The sequence below is a fragment of the Bos indicus genome, chromosome 26 (assembly GCF_029378745.1).
Source record: "Bos indicus isolate NIAB-ARS_2022 breed Sahiwal x Tharparkar chromosome 26, NIAB-ARS_B.indTharparkar_mat_pri_1.0, whole genome shotgun sequence".
NCBI classification, from domain to species: domain Eukaryota; kingdom Metazoa; phylum Chordata; class Mammalia; order Artiodactyla; family Bovidae; genus Bos; species Bos indicus.
In genome coordinates this window covers 45949046-45976837 of record NC_091785.1, presented here as the reverse complement: position 1 = coordinate 45976837, position 27792 = coordinate 45949046, and the positions used below count along the sequence as shown (strand labels likewise).

General features: G+C 44.8%; 1 protein-coding gene across 4 annotated transcripts in view; it reads right to left on the bottom strand.

Moving 5' to 3' along the window:
• Positions 1-27792, bottom strand: part of DOCK1 (dedicator of cytokinesis 1) — a 556998-nt gene that overhangs the window by 402955 nt on the left and 126251 nt on the right. For all 4 annotated transcript variants that reach the window (XM_070781087.1, XM_070781089.1, XM_070781088.1 and 1 more), the window contains one exon: positions 23297-23405. In XM_070781087.1, coding sequence (XP_070637188.1) covers positions 23297-23405 — 109 coding nt within the window. The remainder of the gene's footprint in view (positions 1-23296; positions 23406-27792) is intronic.

Below are 27792 nucleotides of genomic sequence, written 5' to 3'. Positions count from 1 at the left end.
ATGAAATTGCTATCACTTTCAAGTTTTCAAAGGAAACTAATGTCCCAGTTTCTTGCCAGCATGATACTGGCAAGAACTCAGAACTTCTGAGCTGTAGGAGGACCTAGAATTTATCACTTCTAAAGTCCTTGGTAGAAATCAGGTGGAAAGAAGAGTTGAGGACTGATGTACACTGCCATACCGAAAAAAGATGCTATTCTCTGGGGAGGTATACGCCCACCATCAGGGACCTAATCCCACTCGCAATACGGATTCATCTGGTAAAGCTTCATTTTCCTGCTGGAAAAGGTGAATGGCGGCCCAGCACTGCCTTAATTATCCCAAATTATGCATGAGTGGGGTGTGAATGAGACTTTGCTCCACTAAACTTACCACAGTGTCAAAAATCATGAGCTAGGCAAAAGCTGCACAACTGGTATAGTAATTTTGGAGCTCTGATTAGTTTAAAATACAAAGACAAAGCACTTCTAAAGGACTGACTACCATATTACACACTCAGCGGACTTCTTTTAAACATCCATGTCTGTATACACTTTAAAAAAAACATGCCCCAGTGCCAGCTGAGGATGGCGTTTGACCTTTCAGCCTATCCGAAGTTTGTCTTGGTGTTCATGGTCCAATTTAAAGGGGTGGTCATTTCTGGAGAGAAGATCACCGGCTGGAAATGGAGACAGAACAAGAAAGTACAGGCTAAACCCTTTCCCTTTATTTTACAGATGGAATAAGAAAACTCGGAGGAGTGAAGAGAAATAAATTTACAATATAGAAAACATACACTTACCAAAGGGAATTAGAAGACTGGGATTTACGTACCCACACCTCTATACATAAAACAGATAAACAAGAAGGATCTACTATATAGTGCAGGGAACTATATTCAGAACTTGTAACAATCCATAATGGAAAAGAATCTGTAAAAGAATATACATGGGCTTCCCAGGTGGTGCTAGTGGTAAAGAACCCACCTGCCAATGCAGGAGATGTAAGAGGCATGAGTTGGGTCCCTGGGTTGGGAAGATTCCCCTGGAGGAGGGCATGGAAACCCACTCCAGTATTCTTGCCTGAAGAATTCCATGGACAGAGGAGCCTGGTGAGCTACAGTCCAAAGGGTCGCAAAGAGTCGGACACAACTGAAGCGATTTAGAACACACGCATACATGTATGTATAACTGAACCACTCTGCTGTATATCTGAAACATGTAGGACATCGTAAATGAACTACACTCTCATTTTTTTTAAAGTGGTTTTAAAAAGTTTCTGTTTAAAAGAACCAGAGCTGCTGAGGCAAATGGGATTGAGAGGTTCAGATTGCAGAGAGAAAAACAGAAATGCACCCAAGACCATCAGTCAACATACCCAGTGTACAAAACTGGTGGCGAGAAAGTTCTTTATTTTGATGGAGGTGTGGGTTGCATGACGCAATCATTTCTCAAAACCGGAGTAAGCTGGACACATCACATTTGTGCATTTCAGCATGTATGAATTATGCCCCAATGTAAAATTCAGCTTTTGATTAAAGGATTGTAAACAAAACGAAAACAAAATAAAGTAAGTAGATAGAATACTCCAAATAAAAGACAAAGGTTTCAGGCTGGGAAAAACTACATAAATAAAAGAGCAAAGAAAGGTTGAAAATAAAAGGATGAAGAAGCTATTCCACACAAATAGCTCATACACGGAAAGTTGGTGCAGTCTAATACATGAGAAACAGTCTAAGCCTTCATGCCTCAATAACACAGCTTCCACCATTTTCTGGGTGAAATAGTGTCTCCTCCTAATGCAGTGTTCTCTCCACTCCACCAAGAAGGGAAAGGCTTGGCAGTGTGGAAGTTGTTGGCAGAAAAGGAGAGCAAAAAGCCTGCAGGGCAGGCTGATGGGCTGCAAAGGTCCCGGACAGGGATAGGAGCCAAGGAGCAAAGAAGATGGAGCACAGAGCCGTCTTTACATCACACGATGAATCAAGACATGCCATGTTTTTTCATTTGTATTGTCCTGACATGTTTTTTTTGAAATGAAAAACAAAACAAAAATAAAAACAAAGAAACAATCAGGACATGACATGTCACATCCACTAGCAAAGACGACTCACTTGGGAAAAGGTCGTGATTTTCTATAAATACATTTCACATTGATTTGTTCAGTCGCTAAGTTGTGCCTGGCTCTTCGCGACCCCATGGACTGCAGCATGCCAGGCTTCCCTGTCCTTCACCATCTCCTGGAGTTTGCTCATACTCATGTCCATTGAGTCGGTGACGCCATCCAACCATCTCAATCTCCATCACCCGCTTCTCCTCCTGCCCTCAATCTTGTCCAGCATCAGAGTCTTTTCCATTGAGTCAGTTCTTCACATCATGTGGGCAAAATATTGGAGCTTCGGCTTCAGGATCAGTCCTTGCAATGAATATTCAGGACTGATTTTCTTTAGGATTGACTGGTTTGATCTCCTTGCAGTCCAAGGGACTCTCAAGAGTCTTCTCCAGCACCACAGTTCAAAAGATCAGTTCTTCGGTGCTCAGTCTTCTTTATGGTCCACCTCTCATATCCATACCTGACTACTGGAAAAAATTATAGCTTTGACTATATGGACCTTTGTCAGCAAAGTAATGTCTCTGCTTTTTAATATACTGTATAGGTTGGTCACAGCTTTTCTTCCAAGGAGAAGCGTCTTAATTTCACGGGTGCAGTCACCATCTGCAGTGATTTTGGAGCCACTGTTTCCGTTATCTCCCCATCTATTTGCCATGAAGTGATAGGACCAGATGCTATGGTCTTCGTTTTTTGAATGTTGAGTTTTAAGCCAGCTTTTCCACTCCCCTCTTTCACCTTCATCAAGAAGCTCATGTCACATACACAGGACATAACCTCTCCAAGTGAAGGGAGCACCCTGGGTGAAAGACAGGAGTCTTGCCTACACATCCCAGTGGCTTCCCTGGACAGACAGTCACTAGTCCCTGGTAGGGCTCTCAATGGACTTACAAGATTCCAGGGAAACTTCTTTTTTTCTATTAAAAACATATGACTTTAAAAAACAAATGAAAAAAAAAAAAGTACCCCACGACACAACTAAAAGAACAAAGAATTCTCTGAGGTAAAATTTCTAAGAACTTGTGTAATTTTCACATTGAGAGACCCTTGTGGGGGAAAGTCCTTTTTTTTTCTTTTACCTCTATTGCTTCCTTGGGAAATCCTGGCCTTTTCTAAAAGTACAAGAATTTTTTTTTTTTAGATTAAAATTTTATTTTTTTTTAGATTAAAAAATAAATCTACATGGCAGTGCTGAGGGAGTCAGGTCAGAATCTCAGAGATAACTGTCTGGTTATCAGAACAGGACCGCATTCATCTCAGCTCTGAGGCCTTGGGATGGGACCACGGCTGCCTAACCCCCTGCTCCCAAGGCAGCTCAGCACTCGGCTCCTGGGATGCTGTATTCCCTAAACACCATCATTCCTGCCATCTCCACCTTCTCCTCCTTCTTGTTCTCCCTCCCGTTGTCACCCTCTGCCTCCTCTCTGGAATGTTCACCCATCTCTACTCCCTCCAACCCTTAGAGCTCTGAACCAGCCCTGCCTGCTCTGATCATGCCTTATCTGGTGATCTCAGGCCACCTCCACTTTCTCTGGGTCCTTGTCTGGCTTGCAGGCTCCTATCTGGATACCCAATGCTGCAATAACACATCACCTCATCTGTTACCTATTCTGGGGAACCAAAATACCTGCTTTCCTCGGGCTCCCCTGGTGACTCAGCTAGTAAAGAACGCATCTGCCAATGGAGGAGATGCAAGAGATGCAGGTTTGATCCCTGGAACAGGAAGATCCCTAGGGGAGGGAAAGGGCAACCCACTCCAGTATTCTTGCCTGGAGAATCTCATGGAAGAGGAGCCTGGCGGGCTATAGTCCATGGGGTTGCACACAGTCGGACATGACTAAGCTCACAGGCACACGTGAACTACTTTCCTAAACTGCAGACAGCAAGCTACACCGTTCCGTGTATATCCCTCACAGCCTTGGGCCAGTCCAAATCCACAGCTGGCACCAAATAAGCATTTCATAAACTCCTAATATCGATAACCTCAGATACGCAGATGACAACACCCTTATGGCAGAAAGCGAGGAGGAACCAAAGAACCTCTTGATGAAAGTGACAGAGAAGACTGAAAAAGCTGGCTTAAAACTTAACATTCAAAAAACTAAGATCGTGGCATCTGTTCTCATCACTTCATGGCAAATAGATGGAGAAACAATGGAAAGAGTGACAGAATTTATTTTCTTGGGCTCCAAAATCACTGCAGATGGTGACCGCAGTCATGAAATTAAAAGATCCTTGCTCTTTGGAAGACAAACTATGACCAACCTAGACAGCATATCAAAAAGCAGAGACATTACTTTGCCAACAAAGCTCTGTCTAGTCAAAGCTATGGTTTTTCCAGTAGTCAGGTATGGATGTGAGAGTTGGACCATAAAGAAGACTGAGTGCCAAAGAATCAATGCTTTTGAACTGTGGTGTTGGAGAAGGCTCTTGAGAGTCCCGTGGACTGCAAGGAGATCAAATCAGTCAATCATAAAGGAAACCAATCCTGAATATTCATTGGAAGGACTGATGCTGAAGCTGAAGCTCCGATACTTGGGCCACCTGATGCGAAGAGCCAATTCATTAGAAAAGACCCTGATGCTGCGAAAGATTGAAGGCAGGAAAAGAAAGGGATGACAGAGGATGAGATGGTTGGATGGCATCACTGACTCAACGGACATGAGTTTGAGCAAGCTCCAGGAGATAGTGAAGGACAGAGAAGCCTGGCATGCTGCAGTCCATGGGGTCACAAAGAGTCAGACAAGACTGAGGGAACTGAACAACGACAACAATATAAAGTCAAGCGATCAAATCCACACCATCTCTGCATTCGTGTCAAAAGCACATGTATATTAAAATACTAAATCTGACAGTAACATCATGAAGATCACAACATCTAAAGCAGACCTAGAGAATCACTCACGGTTGTTTTCTCAGTAAGAACTTAATAAACATTAGGCAAACACTACACAGATGTTTAAGTTACTGAAACATTTTCTTCCCCAAGATTAATCCTCCTGCCCTCTCCTAACAGAGGCACTAGGTCCATCCATACTGTGGACACACAGGCTACACGTACCTACCCGACTTCAAGACTAAGACTCCAGGCAAGAAGGCAGAGAGGGAAGTACTGGAGTCTTTGAAGAAGTTCTGTGCCCACAGAGAAATAAGCAGGAGCAATCTCAACCTGGAATACCCCCAAGAAGAACAAAGAAAGCAGCTGGACCAGCAGGAAGATGAGGAAGCCGGCTATGGGGCAGCGGGCGTGATTGAAGGTCAGTGGTCGGGGCTGGGAGCAGTGGGTGGGGTTGAGGGAAGGGGCGGGGCTGGGAGCAGTGGGTGGGGTTGAGGGCAGGGGCGGGGCTGAGGGGCAGTGGGTGGGGCTGGGTTGCAGTGGGCGTGGCTGAGGGACAGTGGATGGGGCTGGGAGCAGTGGGCGGGGCTGGGGCCCATCAGGAGAGGCAGGACCCAGGTGGAGTAGGCACCAGAGGCATCCCCAGGACCAAGAAGAGGGCCAAGGGAAAGGGAAGGGCCTCCGGGACCTGGAGGTCGTTAGGAAAAACCAGGGCTGCTGCAGAGCTGCAGAAACACCTGCACATCCTCCCCACACCAGAAGCAGGGGACACTGCCTTAGGCCTTAAATTCCAAGATCCCTGTTGAGGTTTACCCCAAGACCCCTGCTTTCTGGTTCTTTGCTTTTCGTTAATGATCACTGCTGATTATTTTGGTTGAGCTTTTTGGTGTCATGTAACATCAATTAATTCCTTTTTTTTTAAGATTAGTTTTTGACATGAACTACTTTTAAGATCTTGGACTTCCCTGGTGGCTCAGACGGTAAAGCATCTGCCTACAGTGAGGAAGACCTGGGTTCGATCCCTGGGTCAGGAAGATCCTCTGGAGAAGGAAATGGCAACCCACTCCAGTACTCTTGCCTAGAAAATCCCATGGACAGAGGAGCGTAGTAGGCTACATACAGTCCATGAGGTCACAAAGAGTCGGACACGACTGAGCAACTTCACTTCACTTCACTTTTAAGGTCTCTATTGAATTTGTTATAGTATTGCTTCTGTTATTTTATGTTTTTGTCTTTTCTGGTACCAAGGCATATGGGATCTTAGCTGCTCGACCAGGAATCGAACCTGTACCCCCTGCATTGGAAGGCAGAGTCTTAACCACTGGACAACCAGGGAAGTCTCAGTAGTTCTGAATTTGTCAGCATCTCGTTGGATACTGGTTTGGTCCAACCAGCAAGTCTCTCTGCAACAGGATGGTATCACCTACTCTGTGAAAAGAAGTTCAAACACACTGTGTGAGGAAACCAAGCAGGGAATGGCACTGGCCAGGTATTTATCACCGGCTTATTGTAAATCACATGCATAATCCTTATAGAAACAGAAAGAATTCAGACAAGATCATGACCAAGTGGCTGACAGTGAGTAACCACACAGCAGTAGATTTACGTGTATTATTTTAGAGGACTTTCCTCTTTTGTTCGGAGAAGGCAATGGCACCCCACTCCAGTACTCCTGCCTGGAAAATCCCATGGACGGAGGAGCCTGGTAGGCTGCAGTCCATGGGCTCGCGAAGAGACAGCCAGGGCTGAGCGACTTCACTTTCACTTTTCACATTCACGCATTGGAGAAGGAAATGGCAACCCACTCCAGTGTTCTTGCCTGGAGAATCCCAGGGACGGGGGAGCCTGGTGAGCTGCCGTCTATGGGGTCGCACAGAGTCGAACACGACTGAAGTGACTTAGCAGACTCTTTTGTTGTTACCTGTCTTTGAGAAGCAATCAAAATAAAAAAATGAAATTTTCATTTAAAAATAGTCTTCTAGTTTCTGTTGACTCAAGACTGTGTGTGAGGAAAAGTTTTAACAATGAAGCACAAAAAACACTCAGCTCCCACCCCAGATCACTGCAACACAGCGTTGCTGGCTGCCCTGGAGGTACCTCCGATTGTAGAGGAAATTGTAGGAACACGGGAAATGAGAAGGGGTAAGTACCTGACACATATCCAAGACACACCTAAAGGGGAAATTGCAGTAAACAAATCTTATAACATGGAACTCTGCTGAACCAGTGGTTTGTCTTCATGTCCCAAAAAAAATATGGCAGAAAGAAGAAGGGGCCAACGGGTAGACCACATAAATCAGCAAAGTGATTGTCAAGGGGGATGGAGCCACAGTGCTGCTCCCCTGAAGGACGCATTGATGGGAACACATCACGAGAGCCATGACCCACCAGGAACCAACCAGATGATCCGCCTGACAAATAGCAGCAAGAATAGTATTTTTTTTAACTTAAAATGAATCATTTAAAAGAAAAATAATGAAAGGACTTGGCAGTCACCTAATTTCTCAGTCATAGCACCTCTGTACTTAATCTTGAGTGGTGACCCTATAAAATGTGTAATGCCACAATGTGTATTTCCCGGAATTCTATGAAAATCTCATTTTCCAAAATTAATTGCACTTTAGTTACATTTTATTTAATCAGATGATGAGAAGTGCTGCTCTTCCTTAATCACATTGGAGAGAAGACGATTTATGCTTCAAAAAAAATTAGCAAGTCTAACTAAGAATCAATCACTGTATCTACAGGTTACACAGGCAGGAATGAAAGCTGCTTGATTTTAATAAGATATGCCTTTTATAGCCTTCTCTTTCCTTTACCGCGCCCCTAATTCAATGTACCATATTGGATGTGTAGGATTTCCCAAGGGAAAAATAATTCTCCTTGAATTATAAAACTGTCACATTCACAGTTCATAGAGAATAATACTACTCAGCTTCTCATCAAAATTGGTCTGCCTGGCACAGGATTCTAAAGTTTACAGTGTAACTTATAAACTGATTTGGGGATATCACAGAAAAGCCATGGGCTGAAGAAGGGAAATTCAAGGACTGACCCTCCCTCCCAGGACAACTCTGGTTATGGTTTCGTCACTAAGTCATGTCTGACTCTTGTGACCCCATAAACTGTTGCCTGCCAGGCTCCACTGTCCATGGGATTCTCCAGGCAAGAATACTAGAGGGGGTTGCCATTCCCTTCTCCACAGGACAACTCTATCCCTGCGTAAATTCCTGAAAAAACTCAGATGTGACTTTGCGTGCATGCTAAGTTGCTTCAGTCACGTCCGACCCTTTGTGACCCTGTGGAGCATAGCCCACCAGGCCCCTCTGTCCATGGGATTCCCCAGGCACGGATGTGAACTTCCCACTCCCCAGCTCCCATATTAACTACATACCAGTGTTAACTACTTGAGAGCTTTTAAAATTCAACATCTAGTCCAAGATTTCATCCATACACACACGAAAGTAATTTATTCCATCATAAAGTTCTGAAAAATGGCTTTAATGAAACTTTGAAATTATTTGATATAATGGAGCTGATCATTTTTTAAACTCAATTATGAATTTATTTTTTCATACTTTCCAATGCTCTAGCACTAGCCAACTTGTTTCTCAGTAAAATTCTTCCTGGGCATATTTAAGGGCTGATCTCTTCTCAGGTCTCAGCCTGGGCTACTTGGCATGCAGGTTGGAACACCAAACCTAAATGAGGGCTTTAAGTACCCTTTCCATCAGCCCAGTAGACAGGTCTGGAGAATAGCTACAGAAACCATTTCACAAAGTCACAAATTAGCATTGGCTTCAGCTACACTCACCAATGTCAGGTCAACCCCCCTGCTGGCTGCTTTATCCCTCTCTCTCCACTCTTTGCAGCAGGAAGCCTCTACTTCTCTTTCAACCTCCTTGAGTGTTTTCCTTCCAGGGATGGTCCCTCCTTTACAGGAGGAAGGTTAATGAGGGGGTCTTTCTGAAGATAATTTTAGCCTTGAAAAGCTAGACAATCTGGGTCTTCTAGGATTATAAATAGTAAGAAAAAATACAAGCCTCAGACTAGTGGTGGCCATTCTTCCCTCAAATAGACAGAAGAGAGTACTGAGCCTGTGTGCATGGGTACTCAGTAGCTGAGTTGTGTCTGTCTCTTTTGCGACTCCATAAACTATAGCCTGCCAGACTCCTCTGTCCATGGGATTTCCCAGGCAAGAATACTGCAGTGGGTTGCCATTTCCTACTCCAGGGGATCTTCCTGACCCAGGGATCAAACCTGTGTCTCCTTCATGGGCAGGTCGATTTTATACCACTGAGCCACCTGGGAAGCCACTGAGCCAAGAGCAAGGATTTCTTTTCTTCTGGGTGGTGGGGGCGGGGGAGGCACTCTACGCGGCATGTGGAATCTTAGTTCCCTGACCAGAGGTTGAACTCACACCCTCTGCAGTGGAAGCAGGAGACAACCACTGAACCACCAAGGAAGTCTCCAAAAGCGAGGACGTCTTTCAGCCCCTCCCTGGGCACAGTCATGACCAAAGCCTTGACCTACCCAACGACATGAATCAGTTACTGTCCTTCTTTCTGAAGTGAATATGAATTGAGTTTATACATTTAGACTACTGCAGCTTTTCAGTAAGTCCTGAAGTCACAGAGTGTCAGTCCTCTGATGTTCTCCTTTAGAACAGAGTGGAATATTCTGGGTCTTCTGCTTCTGGTGTCCCTTTAAAATCAATTTGTCAACAGCAACACAGTAACTTGCTGAAATTTTTGACTTGGGATGACATGGAGTCTACAGATCAAGCTGGAAAGACCCAACACCTTAAAAATATTCAGTCTTCTTACCCAAGAACTGGAATATCTTGCCATTTACTTAGCTCTTGTTTGAGGTTTATGTTATTTGCAATTAAAAGGGGCTACTATCCACAGAAACTCAGTAAAAACCTACAAACACATTCAAGTGTTTGTAAAACACTTGAATAAAAAGCAGTCGACAAGCAAGGTACACAGGAGACCCTGTGTCTTCAGTTTACTGGGAGACCTAGGTTTAGATGGGTCAGACTGCTTTAGACTCCATTTAAAACTCCCTCATTTTTCCTAGAACAAAAATCTCAGGAGGAGCCCCAAGGGACAGCCGCAATCAATGTGAAGATCCCAGAGAAGAGTCAGTGGACCTGGGCTCCAAATGTTTCCGACAATGACTCTGCTTTTAAAACGCAGTGACTTTACATGATCGTGTTTTCTCCCCTCCTTTTCTGATGCCTTTTCGTTATCACTTTGATTGGGCACCATGGCGGTGCTGGGAGCATCATAAGTGATGACATGCATGGAAAGGTTCTGATGAGGGAGAGTGCTCCCCAAATGGAAGGGATTAGGATTATCTCCTGGTCCCTAATCCACCTGAACAGAAGCATCAGATAAGCTCTATCCAAAGCCTATGGGAGTCTGGGTTTGGTACTTTCCTTTTGGCCACCTGATGTGAAGAACGAACTCATTTGAAAAGACCCTGCAGCTGGGAAAGATTGAAGGCAGGAGGAGAAGGGGACAATAGAGGATGAGATGGTTGGATGGCATCACCACACCAAAGGACATGAGTTTGGGTAAACTCCAGGAGTTGGTGATGGACAGGGAGGTCTGGCGTGCTGTGGTCCATGGGGTCGCAAAGAGTCAGACACAATTGAGCGACTGAACTGAATGGAGCCAAGCATCTAAAGCAACAGGCTCTCTATCTACATAAGCACCTCCAGTCACCCAGCCAGCAGCACCACTAAGGAGACAGGAGACAAAGGGTGGAAACTGGACACTGCCTAAAGAGAATCAGAAAATGAGAGGCCGGTCCTAAACGATGGCCGTGCAGTTAGAAATGGCAGAGGGATATCCACGCAAAAGCATGTAAATAAATTATCAGCACATGAAAGCTGCCCAGGAACCCATTTCCCACAATGGAGTCAGGCAAAGTTACTAACACAGTGGCTCTAAGAAAGAGATAACTTTCAAGCAGGGTCTCAGGAGAAGCCCACCCTCAACGTCTACATATTGTAGAACCTTCACCGTTTCTTAAGATGTCTCTCCATCACACCTGCATGCTCAGTCGTGTCCAACTCTTTGAGACCCTGTGGACTACAGCCCGCCAGGCTCCCCTATCCATGGGATTCTCCAGGCAAGAATACTGGAGTGGGTGGCCATTTCCTCCTATAGAGGATCTTCCCAACCCGGTTATCGAAGCTGCATCTCCTGCATCAGCAGGCAGATTCTTGACCACTGCGCCACCAAGGAAGCCCTGTCTCTCCATCACACAGTAGCTTAAGCTAAAGATTTGGGAGATGACACCCCCTCTGCTTTTTCTCACCTCCCACATCAGAGCCACCACCACAGTTTGTAAACGACACCAGCAAGTCTCAACCCTCCTTTCAACACTCGTCACCAATCCAGGAACCCAATGTCTCAGCCACAGGCCATTTTGCCCCCAACCCCCACCCCAGGAGACACTTACCAATGTCCAGACACATCTCTGGTCGTTATTCGAGGAACTGCATATAGTGTGTAGAGGCCAGAGATTCTGCTAAATAACTCTGGTGTGCAAGACAGCGCCACAGCCAAGAAGGATGGGCCCTGGGTGTCAACAGTGTTGAGGACCTCACTGTAGTCCAGCCCCACGCAGGATCCATTACCCAGACCTGATGTCAGCCTCTCACCTTATCACGGCTGCCCCCATCCCTTCTGTAGACAGCAGTCAAATGGCCCTTTGAGAAGCCAAGTCAGGCCTGAGCATGACCTTTCCTGTGGCGTCCATGGATCCTGAGTGGGACCACAGGGCTCTGCCCTCACATGCTCACCTGCTTCCCTACGCTCTCCCAACATCCCACCTGGCCTCACGACCCATCTGTCCACCCACAACTGCTGATCGTACGGCCAGTCCTTGAAAGCAGCAAAGACCTTCCAGGCTGCTCTTCCTGGGGGAACCCAGGACATGTTCCCCCACCTAGTGCCTCTTTCACTCCTGAAAGGAAAGTGAAGTTGCTCAGTTGTGTCCAGCTCTTTGCAGCCCCATGGACTGTAGCCCTACCAGGCTCCTCCATCCATGGGATTTTCCAGGCAAGAATACTGGAGGGGTTGCCATTTCCTTCTCTAGGAGATCTTCCCAACCCAGGGATTGAACCCGGGTCTCCTGCACTGTAGGCAGATGCTTTACCATCTGAGCCACAGGGAAGTCAAACCTTCCTTGAAACAACCTCCCACCTAACCCTAACCCTAACCCCTGATACGCCTTGTCATCCTATCCCTTACTTCCCTCAACAGGACGCAAGACAATCTCAAATTAGAGATTCATGTCTGTGCTGTGCTTAAAACCATACAACTACACACGTATGGGTTGGGTGATTTAATTTATATCTGTCTCACTGACTTAAATGTAATCATCATGAGGACACAGCCCACATCTGTCATATATGCTCTGTGTCCAGTGCCTGGCACACAGAATGAACATATGAGTAAATGAATTTCTGAAACAAATGAGTAAATAAATGACATGTGCTACACATAAAGCCATCCATGAGACCTGCTCATTTTCACAGAGCACAGAATAAACCCTGACTGCAACGGTGGAAGGAGAAGAGGGTGGGGTTGTGTCTGGTCCAGTGCCAGGGGGACACACAGGAGGCAGAGAGTGCAGATGAAGGGAGCTAGGGGAGAGAGCCCTGAAAGCCAAAGGCAAGGGGAAGGGGAAGGGGAAGGAATCACGTCAAGGGCCTGAGCACTGAAGCCAAGAACTAAAGAGAGCACTTTTCCGCCAGTGAGCATCAAAGGGGACAGGCCAGGTGGCTGGGAAGGGCCTGGAATCCTGCAATCTCAAATCAAAGGCTGCTAATCCGACAGAGGCAGGAACATGTGGTAATCAACACGGAGGAAATTCATCACAAAATTAAACAAAAGATCAATGCCACCAACTACTCAATAAAATCATTCACTACAGGCTTAAACATGAACAGTTCCATGTTCACTACATGGAACAACAGACTGGTTCCAAATAGGAAAAGGAGTACATCAAGGCTGTATATTGTCACCCTGCTTATTTAACTTATAGGCAGAGTATATCATGAGAAACGCTGGGCTGGAAGAAGCAAAAGCTGGAGTCAAGATTGCCAGGAAAAACATCAATAACCTCAGATATGCAGATAATATCACCCTTATGGCAGAAAGTGAAGAGGAACTAAAAAGCCTCTGGATGAAAGTGAAAGAGGAGAGTGAAAAAGTTGGCTTAAAGCTCAACATTCAGAAAACAAAGATCATGGCATCCAGTCCCATCACTTCACGGCAAATAGATGGGGAAACAGTGGAAACAGTAGCTGACTTTATTTTTCTGGGCTCTAAAATCACTGCAGATGGTGACTGCAGCCATGAAATTAAAAGACACTTACTCCTTGGACGGAAAGTTATGAGCAACCTAGACAGCATATTAAAAAGCAGAGACATTACTTTGCCAACAAAGGTCCATCTAGTCAAGGCTATGGTTTTTCCAGTGGTCATGTATGGATGTGAGAGTTGGACTATAAAGAAAGTTGAGTGCAGAAGAATTGATGCTTTTGAACTGTGGTGTTGGAGAAGACTCTTGAGAGTCCCTTACTGCAAGGAGATCCAACCAGTCTATCCTAAAGGAAATCAGTCCTGGGTATTCATTGAAAGGACTGATGCTGAAGCTGAAACTCCAATACTTTGGCCACCTGATACGAAGAGCTGACTCATTTGAAAAGACCCTGATGCTGGGAAAGATTGAGGGCAGGAGGAGAAGGGGACGACAGAGGATGAGATGGTTGGATGGCATCACCAACTCAATGGACATGAGTCTGAGTAAGCTCCAGGAGTTGGTGATGGACAGGGTGGCCTGGCGTGCTGCAGTTCACAGGGTCGCAAAGAGTCAGACACGACTGAGCGACTGAACTGAACAGGCTTAAAATGCTAAAAGCAAAAATCGCAGTATTCAACAGTGGAAAAATTAGGATGATGAAATATCATTTGATTAAGCAAACAAACGCACATCAATTCAGGCATCTGTTCTGAACTGGTATAGAGCCAGTATATATATGATTATAACTACTCATTAATATGGAAAAACACTCATGATACAATGATAAAAATGGAGTAAAGCAAACTGTATCTAGGTTGTAACAACTGATATAAAAACTCTCACACATGTGCACCATAACTTGGATAAAAAGTCAACACAAAAAGGAGATCATGAAATAATGATAAAAGGGGGTAAAGTGAATCTTATCTGGGTTGTAAGTCTAAAAACTCTCATGCACATGCACTATGACTTAGGTAGAAAAACAATACAAACTGCTGGTTTGATTAGAGTGGAGAACAGAAATCATCTTGCTTCCCTCTAAGGCTGCATTTCCGCTATTGCTGCAGAGTCTTACCCACTTCCAATGGGGGTGGGGAGGCAGATGGCTAGGAAACATTGTCTGCATCCAGACAGCTCCAGACAAAGTCTGCCCACATGGGTGGTCTCTCAAGTCTCCTAGGACAGTAGCCAAGATGATTGTGGAACTCCCCACCAGGAACTCTGGCCAAGAAGGAGATTCCAGAAATCCAACACTGGGCAAATGCTTTCCAAATTATAAATTGGAGGCAGTTGGAAGCCCCCATGTTGGGTAAGTTCAAATCACTTAGCCAGACTCTGGAACTCTGAGGAGTCTAGAAACCACAGACTGGAAAGCAGCATGGAAATGAACAACTGGAAGCATTTTGAGCCAAAGGTTTACCAAGCAAATGCCCTAGAATATTTTCTTCCCTTTATTTGTTCTTGCTGCTGATGCTTCTTTTTTGATGTGAATCATGACTTCACTTGTGTCTTATCATCTGTATACATGGAAAACTTGTGAAATCACAACAGTCTAGAACATTGGGCAGCGGAGGGCTAGTCCACAGGTGAAGACAGCCTGCAGGGGAACATCAGCACCTGCCCAGACTCCCACTCCCCACTCCTCCACTCTGGGGCAGCCAGGATGGTCCTAAGCACGAGTCCTGGCCCCGCCCACCTCAAAGATTGGCCAAGGATCAACACCAGCAGCACTCCTGGGAATGACTAGGAGGGAATCTGCACTTTCACAAGACCTCCAGGTGATGTGTGTACACACACTGGGAGCTGAGAAGCTCTAGCCCCTCTGGGGCCCAAACAGCTATGGTCCCAGGGTCAGCATGGCTCTGATGCTCCTCATGTATTTAGAATACATCCTTATCTCTGATGGTTGCCCCTTGGAAGGAAAGCTATGACAAACCTAGACAATGTATTAAAAAGCAGAGACATCACTTTGCCAACAAAGGTCCATATATTAAAAGCCATGGTCTTTCCAGTAATCAGGTACAGATGTGAGACCTGGACCATACAGAAGGCTAAGCACCAAAGAATTGATGCTTTCGAACTGTGGTGCTGGAGAAGACTCCTGAGAGTCACTTGGACTGCAAGGAGATCAAACCAGTCAATCCTAAAGGAAATCAACCCTGAATAGTCATTGGAAGGACTGATGCTGAAGCTGAAGCTCCAGTACTTTGGCCACCTGATGCGAAGAGCTGACTCATTAGAAAAGACCCTGATGCTGGGAAAGACTGAAGGCAAAAGGAAAAGGGGATAGTAAAAGATAAGATGGTTAGACAGCATCACTGACTCAATGAACATGAATCTGAGCAAATTCTAGGAGCTAGTGAAGGACAGGGAAGCCTGGCGTCCTGTAGTCCATGGGGTCACAAAGAGTCAGATACAACTTAGCAACTGAACAACAACTATGATGGTTCCCATATCTCACTGGCTGGCTTCCTTGGGGTCCAGAACCATCTGAGCTAAAGGAACTGGACTCAGCAGAACTCTCATCTCCTTACCTGGTTTGGCCACCAATCCTGCACGGAGACACCAAGGTTATGTAAGCAGGTGACTCCGTAGGATCAAATAGCTCCCAGGGCACCCAACACTGCAGTCCAGTCCTCAGTCCCACGAAGCAGGGGATGAGTGGAACCCCAGACAGAACCTGGGTTCTAGTGTGAAGGGCAGGCAATCACATAGAACACCACAGCCCGGGAGAGAAGGGCGCAGATTCACCGGGAGGGCAGCGAGTCACAGCCCAGGTGAGAAGGGTGCAGATTCACTGGGAAGGCAGCGAGTCACAGCCCAGGTGAGAAGGGCGCAGATTCACCGGGAGGGCAGCGAGTTCTGACAGCTCTGCTCCCGACCTCATAGACCTTCAGAGCATTTGGAAATCTGGATGGGCCCAGCTAAGCAGACAGAACAAGCTCTTTGCCATAGAGAAAGGGCCTGCCAGGGAGGTTACCGAGGCACTGTTCATGGAGAGGGAAGCTAGAAACAATCTAAGTGCCCAACTATAGCAGAAAACTAGTAAAATAATCTATGACACAACCATGAAGCAACATAACCTTAAAAAAGATGTCCTTCATGGCGGGCACAGTGGGGGAAGGGGACGATGGGACAAAATGAGAGAGTAGCAAATTGGCATATATACATAACCATGTGTAAAAGAGATAGCTAGTGGGAAGCTGCATTATACAGCACAGGAAGCTCAGCTCCACGCTCTATGATGACCCAGAGCAGGAGGATGGGGAGGCTCCCAGAGGGAGGGGAGATGTGTATACTTCTGGCTCCTTCATGTTGCTGTGCAACAGAAACTTACACAACACTGTAAAGCAATTATCCTCCAATTAAATCAATAAATGAATAGATGTTCTTCAAAAATACTAAAGGATACATGTAAATGTATGTGAATAAAAGGCAAGTTGTAAAAGTATGTATATATAAACATTCACATGTGTATGTAAATATCTGTACACATATATATGTAATCTCATACATCATCATAGACATATCACGATGCGAAGTAAGGAGGAAAAGCCCACAATTAGAAAGGAAAACACGCTGACACTGTAATTTATGGGCGGTGAGAAGACCAGTGAGTCTTGTTTTTCTTAATTGACCTTTTGGCATTTTCCACTTTTCTAACAAGATCACATTTTATATTTATACTGAGCTCAAGGACACAACAAATCCCTGATTTGTTTAAAACTGATAAGACTTCACATCCTTATAGAAATCTTGAATTCAGCACATGAAGTGGAAGATAGAGGGGTTCGGGAAATAGGGGCCAAGGCAGAACTGCTATTACTAGAGCAGAGGCCCTGAACAGGTCAGCAGTTAACCTGTGAAACCTGAGTTTCCCATCTGCAAGGAAATCGTATTATTTGTTTGTCATCATTCCTGGACTTCCCTGATGGCTCTAGTGGTAAAGAGCCCATCTGCCAACTCAAGAGACTCAAGAAAACGTGGGTTCAATCCCTGGATCTGGAAGATCCCCTGGAGGAGGAAATGTCAACCCACTCCAGTATTCTTGCTTGGAGAATCCCATGGACAGAAGAGCCTGGCAGGCTACAGTCCCTGAGGTCACAAAGAGTCGGACAAAACTGAGCAAGCACAATCAAGATCTAAGACATTCAGAGAGTTTTTCAGAGGGCAAACATATATGAAACTTACAAGTTCATGAGAAGCAGTCATGAACCCCAGATGCTAGCTTAGAAATGGACATAAAGTAGCCAAAACTCTTGATAAGGAAAAATTTTAAATAAAATAGAAGACAAATATGTGTACTTCAAGTCCAGATATTAATTTTTAAGCAAATGAAAACCATACTGACTGGAGGGCAAAGACCATCCCACAACTGCATTTACTACTATGCCAGTACAGCTTATTTCCAGCACACTTCCTTCCTGAGAAGGCCAGGCAGACGTGGGACCACCAGTAGCAAGAAAGGCGAGAGACGAGGAAGCTGGTGCCCCAGGAACGAACCCCTGGAAGGACGGCAAAGTCTCACGTGTCTGTGTGCCCAGCTCAGCTCAGGGGCCTCAAATTCAATCCATCCTCGCCCCAGTCCAGACTACACGCTGGGCAAGAAATTCACTGAGCGCCAGGAACCTGTGCCTTTACTTGACGATGGAAGACACACAGAAAACTAATAATATTTCATATGAAACCAAACAGGAAAGACGGCGAAAGAAATAGAAAGGATGGTAAAGAACAGTGTTCTTCAAATGTGGGTTGAGATACACTTGCTCTTTAGGAAATAAATTTAGCGCCTGTCAACCAGAAATTTTTTTTAGTGAAATACATTAGTTCAGAATAGACTAAAAAATACCAGAATAGAATAGAAAATGCCAGAATACATCACATGGGATAAGGGGTAAGCACTGCTGCATGAAAGACTTTCCAGCTTCACACACACACCACACACAGCAATGCATTTTTTCCTGTGGATAAGTATCACTGTAGCCCTCGATAGAAGGTTCGAGAATCCTCTGGGCAGACTGCCCAGTTTGCAGGGTAGTCTTTCCTAGGATAATCCCACAGAGCTGTAAGATTTGTGGACTGGAGTTAAAATGTCAGTGCTTGTATTAATTCTGATGGCTACACCCCAAATGCCCCAAATCTAGCACTGAGATCCACGTGTGGTAAAGAAACTGAAGCCCCTGCAGTAAACATGGGTGGGGGGCCATCACTGAGACCCCTCAGGAAGCCTCAGGACCAGCCCACTGAACTGCCTTTATCCTCCTTCGGACAAACCCAACGTCTGGGGCACGGTGTCAAAGTTTTTTAGTTGCTTTACACCCCCACCAAAAACAAAACTTAGGACATATCCATTTCAATGAAAAGCTCCATGGGAAGTGAAGCTGATGTCTTTATAGCCCTAGAGGATATGATCCAGACCTGCTATCTGTCAATGTGGATGATCGGTCATGGGTCCTGTTTCTGATCCATGGGATCACTGGTGCCCAGGGACACTCTCTAGGGGAATGGAATGTGGCTCTGGAACCAGGCAATCTGGGCCTCCGTCATCCATACACCCAGTCCCACAACTTCGGGCAAGTTCATTAATAACTCTAGATGTCTTCATCTAAAATCCATGACCGTACCGTGGAACAGGGTTACTCTTAAGGATCACACAAGATGCTAAAGATAAGAAAGCACTCAGAACAGCAAGTGATCAGTGAACATCAGCTGTGGCTGTTCCGGCCGTTAGAGTTCATGCTTCTTTCTAGCCACTGTTGGAATCCATCCTTCCAGAGGCTTCTGGGCATCCAGAGGGATGCTCTACTTGTGTTTCTAAAAACCAAAGGCTAGGAGAGTTGACTGCATTGACTGTGAAGCAGAAACTGGAAGCTGACCCATTTCTCCAGGCAGCTGGAGAACATCACGACTTCATGAGAAAAAGAAGGCCATCGCCGGATGTGAGTTTGGGGAAATGCTGAAATACAGTCAGGGAACAAGATGGTCAGGCACAGCACCGAGGGCGTAGAGGGTACAGAGAGGGGCTGCCATAACGTCATCCAGAGCACCCGAGCACCTGGCTCAGCGTAGTCACGGTCGTGGTGAGCAGAGGAAGAGACAGCAATGGAAGGGGATGACCACGTCTGGCTTGGAGAGGCCGCAGGTGAAGGGTCACTGGGATATACCTGGAGGAGAGGCAGACAGTGAGCACGCGGGGTGGAGCAGAGAACAGAAGCAGAAGACACCTGCCACAGGTCCAAGGGTCGGCTCACAGGGAGGAGGACACGGGGAAGTGTGATGGCCAAGAGGGCTCCGCGAAGCGCCTGCAGAGAATGTCTGGGGACGGCTGTGGGCAGGTGAAAGGGGCCATCTGATGTGCAGACAGAAGCTTCTAGACTAAATATATGTTGAAACTTCCACGCAGATTCCGTGTGTTTCCTGAAGTTAATTATGATCTGAATCTTCTCTTGCCTCCCCCTTTACTGAGATGTAAAATGCTAAGCTGAATCCAGAAGGTGGGTGTCAGTGGTGGCTTCAGTTCTGAGGAGTTGACAGCAGGGAGCTCAGAGTGGTCACATCAAGCCACCCTGAATGACACCGGGAAGGTATGGACCAGGCTGACCTCCTGACTCACTCCTAACTGAAGTGGTGGCTTCAGTTCTGAGGAGGTGACAGCAGGGAGCTCAGAGCGGTCACATCAAGCCACCCTGAATGACACCGGGAAGGCATGGACCAGGCTGACCTCCTGACTCACTCCTAACTGAAGTGGTGGCTTCAGTTCTGAGGAGGTGACAGCAGGGAGCTCAGATCAGTCACATCAAGCCACCCTGAACGACACCGGGAAGGCATGGACCAGGCTGATCTCCTGACTCACAAATGGGTGCCTGCAGATCACCTCCTAGATCAAAGCAGCCAACCAGGACCACCCAGGGGAACAAAGTTTAACCCCCAAGAAAGGCTTTTTTCATAATTCCTCTACGTGAGATGACTCACAATTGTACTTCCATTTCCACAGAGCAAAACTTAGAAAGTTAAAAACTACAGAAAAACAGGATCCCATGATGGGAATTCTTAACTTTGGGAAGCTGAGAAAGCACCTATTGTGAAAGAACAAAATACAAAATTAGCAGAAGGGTGGCAACATTTCACACAACACTCAGTCATCTGTCTTGCAGATGTAAGCCTTGCATCAGTGCACAAACGTCACTGAATTCACCGTGTCCTATAATAAAACACCCACCAAAGGAAGGACTTCCAAGTCTACAGTTACTAAATGTCTTGACATCCAGAGAGGTGGGCAGACACAAGTCAAGCCCAATCAAAGTTAATAATCTAACAGTATATTTAGAAATCTAAAAGAATTTCTGGGCTCAAAAATCTAAAAGAATTTCTGGGCTTCCTGTCATTTGTATCTATTCTTAGACTCCCAGCCTCTGTTTTTTCCGAAATGCCACAGGATTTAGGAGTAAATGTACCAAACACACTGTTAATTTTAACCTCAGGACAACAAGGCAGCTTTAGGCAATAAGTTGGACTTCCCTGGTGGCTCAGATGGTAAAGAATCTGTCCGCAATGTAGGAGACCTGGGTTTAATCCCTGGGATAGGAAGATTCTATGAAGAAGGAAATGGCAAACCACTCCAGTATTCCTGCCTGGAGAATTCCATGGACAGAGGAGCCTGGCGGGCTACTGTCCATGGGGTCGCCAAAAAGTCAGAGACAACTGAGCGACTTTCACTTTCAGGCAGTAAGTTGCCAAAATAATTAAGCCACAACTTGAAAATAGGCACGATGCAGCTTTCTCTGTGGACCACCAGCTCTACATCACGACAGAAATGATGCCAAGGGACCACAGCTCCTCCAGACAGCAGCATCACCTCTGAGATGAAAGGATCATTATGACTCCTCACGTTAAGTGACACTGGTTCCCCTGGTCACAGCAATGCAACACACACCTGAGTACATGGACATGTTTGTTTGACACTTAAAAGCTGGGAAACCACTTTCCCACAACAGTTTTAAGACAATAGCCATAAGGATGCTTCCTGAAATGACACATTAAAAGAACATTCAAAAAGGAACATGAGAACACAGCAGGCTTCAGGAAGCAGTGGAACGAAAGCTAAGAGTTAATCATTTGGAAGACTCTTGTCCTCAGAATCACAATAAACGAAAATTCTGAAAGAGATGGGAATACCAGACCACCTGATCTGCCTCTTGAGAAATTTGTATGCAGGTCAGGAAGCAACAGTTAGAATTGGACATGGAACAACAGACTGGTTCCAAATAGGAAAAGGAGTACGTCAAGGCTGTATATTGTCACCCTGCTTATTTAACTTATATGCAGAGTACATCATGAGAAACGCTGGACTGGAAGAAACACAAGCTGGAATCAAGATTGCCTGGAGAAATATCAATAACCTCAGATATGCAAATGACACCACCCTTATGGCAGAAAGTGAAGAGGAACTCAAAAGCCTCTTGATGAAAGTGAAAGAGGAGAGTGAAAAAGTTGGCTTAAAGCTCAACATTCAGAAAACGAAGATCATGGCATCCGGTCTCATCACTTCATGGGAAACAGAGAGGAAACAGTGGAAACGGTGTCAGACTTTATTTTTCTGGGCTCCAAAATCACTGCAGATGGTGACTGCAGCCATGAAATTAAAAGACGCTTACTCCTTGGAAGGAAAGTTATGACCAACCTAGATAGCATATTCAAAAGCACAGACATTACTTTGCCAACAAAGGTTCGCCTAGACAAGGCTATGGTTTTTCCTGTGGTCATGTATGGATGTGAGAGTTGGACTATGAAGAAGGCTGAGCACCAAAGAATTGATGCTTTTGAACTGTGGTGTTGGAGAAGACTCTTGAGAGTCCCTTGGACTGCAAGGAGATCCAACCAGTCCATTCTGAAGGAGACCAGTCCTGGGATTTCTTTGGAAGGAATGATGCTAAAGCTGAAACTCCAGTACTTTGGCCACCTCATGCAAAGAGTTGACTCATTGGAAAAGACTCTGATGCTGGGAGGGATTGGGGGCAGGAGGAGAAGGGGATGACGGAGGATGAGATGGCTGGATGGCATCACTGACTCGATGGACGTGAATCTGAGTGAACTCCGGGAGTTGGTGATGGACAGGGAGGCCTGGCGTGCTGCGATTCATGGGGTCGCAAAGAGTCGGACACGACTGAGCGACTGATCTGATCTGATCTGTCCTCGGAAGGAATCAGCATGGGCAACACATGCAGACTACATGGCTTCTTCTGCAGTAAGTCAGCCACATGGAAATTTCCAGAAAGGGGGATGCTAGGGAGTGTGTGGGCTCTGGGTTGATCTGTGGGCTTCCCCCATGCCCTGCCCCCTGACACCTCTACCCCTAACATGTCCTGAAGACCACCCAGACCCCACCTTTGGGATAAAGGCATCTTGATCCCACAGAGGACCACAGGGCAAGAACAGATAATGAGGTGATGAGAAGAGCAGGACCACGGGAAGGCTGGATCCAGACTTGCTGGAGGACGAAGACGTACCACTATGGGCACAGCTTCGCCTGAGGTCTGGCGGATGCCTGGGGCCCCTACAGCCTCAGCCTCCCACTCCCGCTCAGATACTGAGATGCCCTGACAACAGACACAAAAACACTGTTCTCATCCACTTCCCCACCCTTCCATGAGGAAACTGAGACCCTCTCCCCACGGAGAGACAAAGAGCAAGGGCAGGGACTTCCCTGGCGGTCCAGCGGTTAAGACTCCATGCTTCAACTGCAGGGGGCGTGCGTTGAATCCCTGGTTGGAGAACTAAGATCCCACATGCTGAGCGGCGCAGCCAAATTTTAAACAATCAAATTTAATTAAAGAAAAAAAAGCAAGAGCAATGGTAGCAAAATTTAAGAGCAGCTACAGAGAAAACAAAGAGAATCCCATTACAGGCACCACGATTACGGTCATTGCAAAGCCACTCCTGGGAAGTCCAGGTTTCGTAGGACGCGCAGTCCCTGCTTTCCTGGGCCCGCGGGGAACCCCGCGTCTAAGAGCGGCCCGCACGCAGTCGGCGCTGCCGCACCCGAGGGCCTACCTTCACCCGGACGGTCTGGTCCGACACGCTGCTCATCATATCGCTGATGGACCGGAAGAGCTGCAGCAGGGACTCCACGAAATCAGCCTCTCCTTTGTTCTCATAGAGCCTGCAAAGGAACACACGGGATCTGTGGGCCGGGCACAGGCACACGGCCGCCTTCTGCTCCCACGTCCACAGACGCTAGAGGTGCCGCTGGGCTGGTAAGGTAGACCGGGACAGAACGTCCTCAGCGTCCACGGAACACGGGAGAGGACTGGGCAGTGAGGGCATGATCTGGACCATGCAGCCAGGAAGGTCTGCCTCCGTGCTGAAGAAGCTGATCTTCAGTCACTCTATTTATTGTCTTTTGTCTACATTCTACAAGTCTGAAAACCAGAGAAATGTAGTAAAAAGGGAGGGAAGGAGAGAAAGGGGAAGGAGGAGAGAGAGGAAGGAAGAAGGGAGAAATCCAGCTTTAATGTTGCCCCGCAGAGATCTCATTATTAACATCTCAGCATATATTCTGCGCGTGTTTCTTAAACCCATGTCAAATAACAGACTATCACAAAGACAACAAGTTTACTGTGATTTCAGAATCATTCAAAAATGACACTGTAAGAATAAATGCAAAAAATTACTTGATCTCAGAGTAATGATACTATATTATCATTGAATGATATTCTTTCATCATAGAATTGGTGGTTCTGGGAAAACATTCAAAAGGTAGAACATATTCAATAAATGGATAATAAAGAAGTTGTACATTGGTTCCATGCATGCAAATACATGTTGCTAATTGTAAATAAGTTTCATCTATAAATAATTTATTAGCAGATACTTCAAGCTGCCGTGTTACTAAAAACCAACACATTTGCATTTTAAAATGCTGCAACGCAGATGTTTTATTAATATAGACTAGCTTTCTGCCTAATTAAAAGTATACCATACCTGAAAACTTGTGTACAATGGAAAATTTTGTAAACTAAGTGATAATTAATTACCCTAGAGGTAATCTTATATTTAAATGAGTTCCATTGTAAGGAAACAAAGTCTGTCTAAAATGGGGAATTGCAAACTAGTGTATCTGTTTTGCAAAAAACTTTCAAAGAGGGGCTTGTATAAACAGTACCCAACAATGACACTTATGAACTCATGAATTTCTGCCTGCTGGTAAAATTAAGCACAGTTTGACAGACTGGTGCAAATACTTGGGGAGGTTTCTAGCATATACTCAGCCATTCTCCTCCACCCCCTCTGCCCCAGTATATCTGCCAATTCCTAAGGCTCAATGGAGCTGGGGACTGAAAACCAAACTGAAAATATCTGTAAAGCAAAGTAGAGTTTTTATCAGTCTCCAGAGATAAAGAACTCAGTTTGAAAAATGCCAGGGAGAAGGGCCCAGATAACACAGCAGACTCTCAGTTGAAAGCCCTGGAAAACCAAAGGAAAACTGCATAAGACTGAGGCTTACAAAGGCTACACACAGCCTCTGTAGCCTAAGAGTTCAGTCCACTTTCTCTGCCTAGAAAAGATCAGTCCTCTCTAGAAGAAGATCACATCACCTGGGGCTTTGACAGTTGTATATGTTCACAGTGCCATATTCAAACAAGCTACTAAACACAGCAAAATACCATGTGGCCAAATCAAAGAAGGAAAAGACAACAGAAACAGATACCCAGGTGGTCAAGATACTGTAGTTAGCAAGTAGTTACATCTTGTCACAAGAATGTCAAAATAAATATAAGCATTATAGCATTATGCTGCAAAACAGAAAAGATGGAAAACATAGAAAACTGGAAATATGGAAAATAGAGAGATGGAGAAAACAGAAGGCAAGATAAAAAAATTCTTGTAGAAAAATGAATGTATAAAAACGAAAATACAATATCTAAAATAAAGAATTCATTATATGGGTAAAATTGAGATTAGACATTGTTAGAAACAGAATCAGTGAAATGGAAGACAATCAACAGGAAAATAAACAGAAGAGAAAGAAAACCTAGAAACGTGTGCTAAGATACGTAGGACATATTGAAGAGCTCAGATACATGTAACTGAAGTTACAGAAGAAAATGACAGGTACAATGTGACAAATGCAACATTAGAAGTGATAATGGCCATGAACTTGTTGAAACTAATACAAGCGACAATCCAAAATTCAAGAAACTCTCAGAATCCAATGTAGGGTAGATAAAAACCAAATCATTCCTAAGCAATCCATAGTAAAATTGCTAATAACCACAGAAAAAAAAAGAGAAAAATGGCAAACAAAGCTAGAAAAGAGTTGTTAAAGACACCAATAGCTTCAAAGATGTAGCAGTAAGTCTGAAAGTTGACTTCTCACCAGAAATGATGGAAACCAAAAGAGAAAATAACACCTACAAGGAGAAAACAGCTGTCAATCTAGAATTCTCTATTAAATGAAAACATCCTTCAAAAACAAAAATGAAACCAACAATTTTCATTTAAAAAAACCCCCGCATCAGACTTATACCAAAAGAAACGCTACATGATTCCTCTACACTGAAGGAAAATAATTCTATAGAGAAACATAAAATTAAAAGAAAGATCGAAAAACAACGATAAGTATAAAACATACCGAATGAATGCCGACTATACAAAACAATAACAGCAATGCTTTATGAAGTTTAGGGTATTTGTAGACTTGAAATGCATGACAATAATAACACAAGAGAGAGAAAATGGGACGAGGAAAAGAAAATTTTGATTGGTACTAAAGAAGGCAGAAAAAAGCATAATATAGATAAGCAAAACAAAATTAATAGAAAGACAATTGATATAAACTTAATATGTTACCTGAGTGTATTAATAGTAAATTAAAAGGATTTTTACACTGGATAAAAAAAAAAAAACAGCTCTATATTGTGTATAAGAGACACACCTTAAATATAAGAACACAGGAAGGCTGAAAGTAAAAGAATGGGAAATGGTATTCTGCGAAAATACTAACCATAAGATAAAGGGAACCTTTTCACATTAAGCAGTAAGTTCACAACAAAGAGATCACAGTTCTAAATCTGCATGCCCCCAATAATACAGCTTCAAAATCTACAAGGTACAATTCATGGGTCTTTCTTATATTTAATATTCCACTAGGAATCCCTCAAGAATGAAAATTTAATTATTAATTCCTCTGCTGCCAACCACCATTTAAAAGATATATATGGCAGTATTTTACAGCAAGCACTTTGGAGCCCCTTTCTGTAAGGAAGGCGAGGTCTCTAGAGACGAATAAACCAAGAGTCCCTTGTTCACCCCACACTGAGGTGGGTAAGAGGAAAGGACTCAGAGGGCGACTGGTAAATACACAGACAAAGCCTAGTCATCATACCTTGCTCTATTTAAACGTTGTTAAGTATCTATTAATAAGGAACAGCTTGACCTTTGTTTATTAACCACATCCTACAATTGTGGCCGAGGAAATGATAGCAAAATGACAGGTCTACAACTTATTCATGATCAATGACTAACTATTCAGGAAGCTAACACCAGGTGAGACAGGCAGCAGGCAGCAATAACCAGCTTCAGTGACTGGATTCAGACAGCCTCGTGCAGGCTGCATCTGTTTTCCGGCTTTCCAGCCAATGTGATCCACCCACACAGGAAGCACAGACAAGCCAAACCAGCGGAGAAGTGCCCCTGGCTGTCAGGAGTCTCTCCGTGGCTTCCCCAAGAACCAAATGTCTTTGGACCAGAGTTTTAAAAATGCTGTTCTCATCTCTAAACAAACAAACAAAGTATGGATTTGTATAGTGAGAAAGCAAGTGGGGTGACAAGGATTAGTTTCAGTATCTTCATCTCCAATGTTTCACCCCTTCCTTCTCCAGAAGAGTAATTACTGTCAACGTGGAATTTTACAAAGCTACTACATTATGTGAAAGCACAGCATACCTGTTTGAAAGGAGAAGAAAAACAAAAGACCTCCGAAGTTTATTTCAACTGCAAATAGAAAAACACACTTGATTCCAGCTGTGAGCACAACTGTTTTTCTCTCAAGGTAATAGATGCTTTGCAGGTAAGAAAACGGGAACCTGAGTTTGCTTTCTCCCTCACCCCTGAAAAAACCATGCGTCAGAGTTGCTCAGAACTTGTTAGGAATCAAACATCCCGGAAAACTGGGCGGGACACAGGACGGCTTTTCCCCTAAACAGTATATACACAATAGGAATGTTATTTCATGTCAATGTAATGAAGACAATGAAGACTACCAAAATGGGTCTCAGGGTGGAGGGTATTTGAGGACAGGAAACAATTGAGAGACTTTAGCCCCATGTCTGTGATTTCAACATCCTGGTTTCTTTTTTCCTATCATACATTCTTCTCAGAAATCTCAGACTACAGATTGAAATTTAAGCACTATCATATTTATACAATGCAACTACAACTGTGTTCTAGGCTCTGAGAGGAACATATGTCCTTGTCTGCCCTCAAGAATCATAAAGGCGGCCAAGATACACATTTAAGAAACTAGAGAGAAACTAAGGTCAATATAC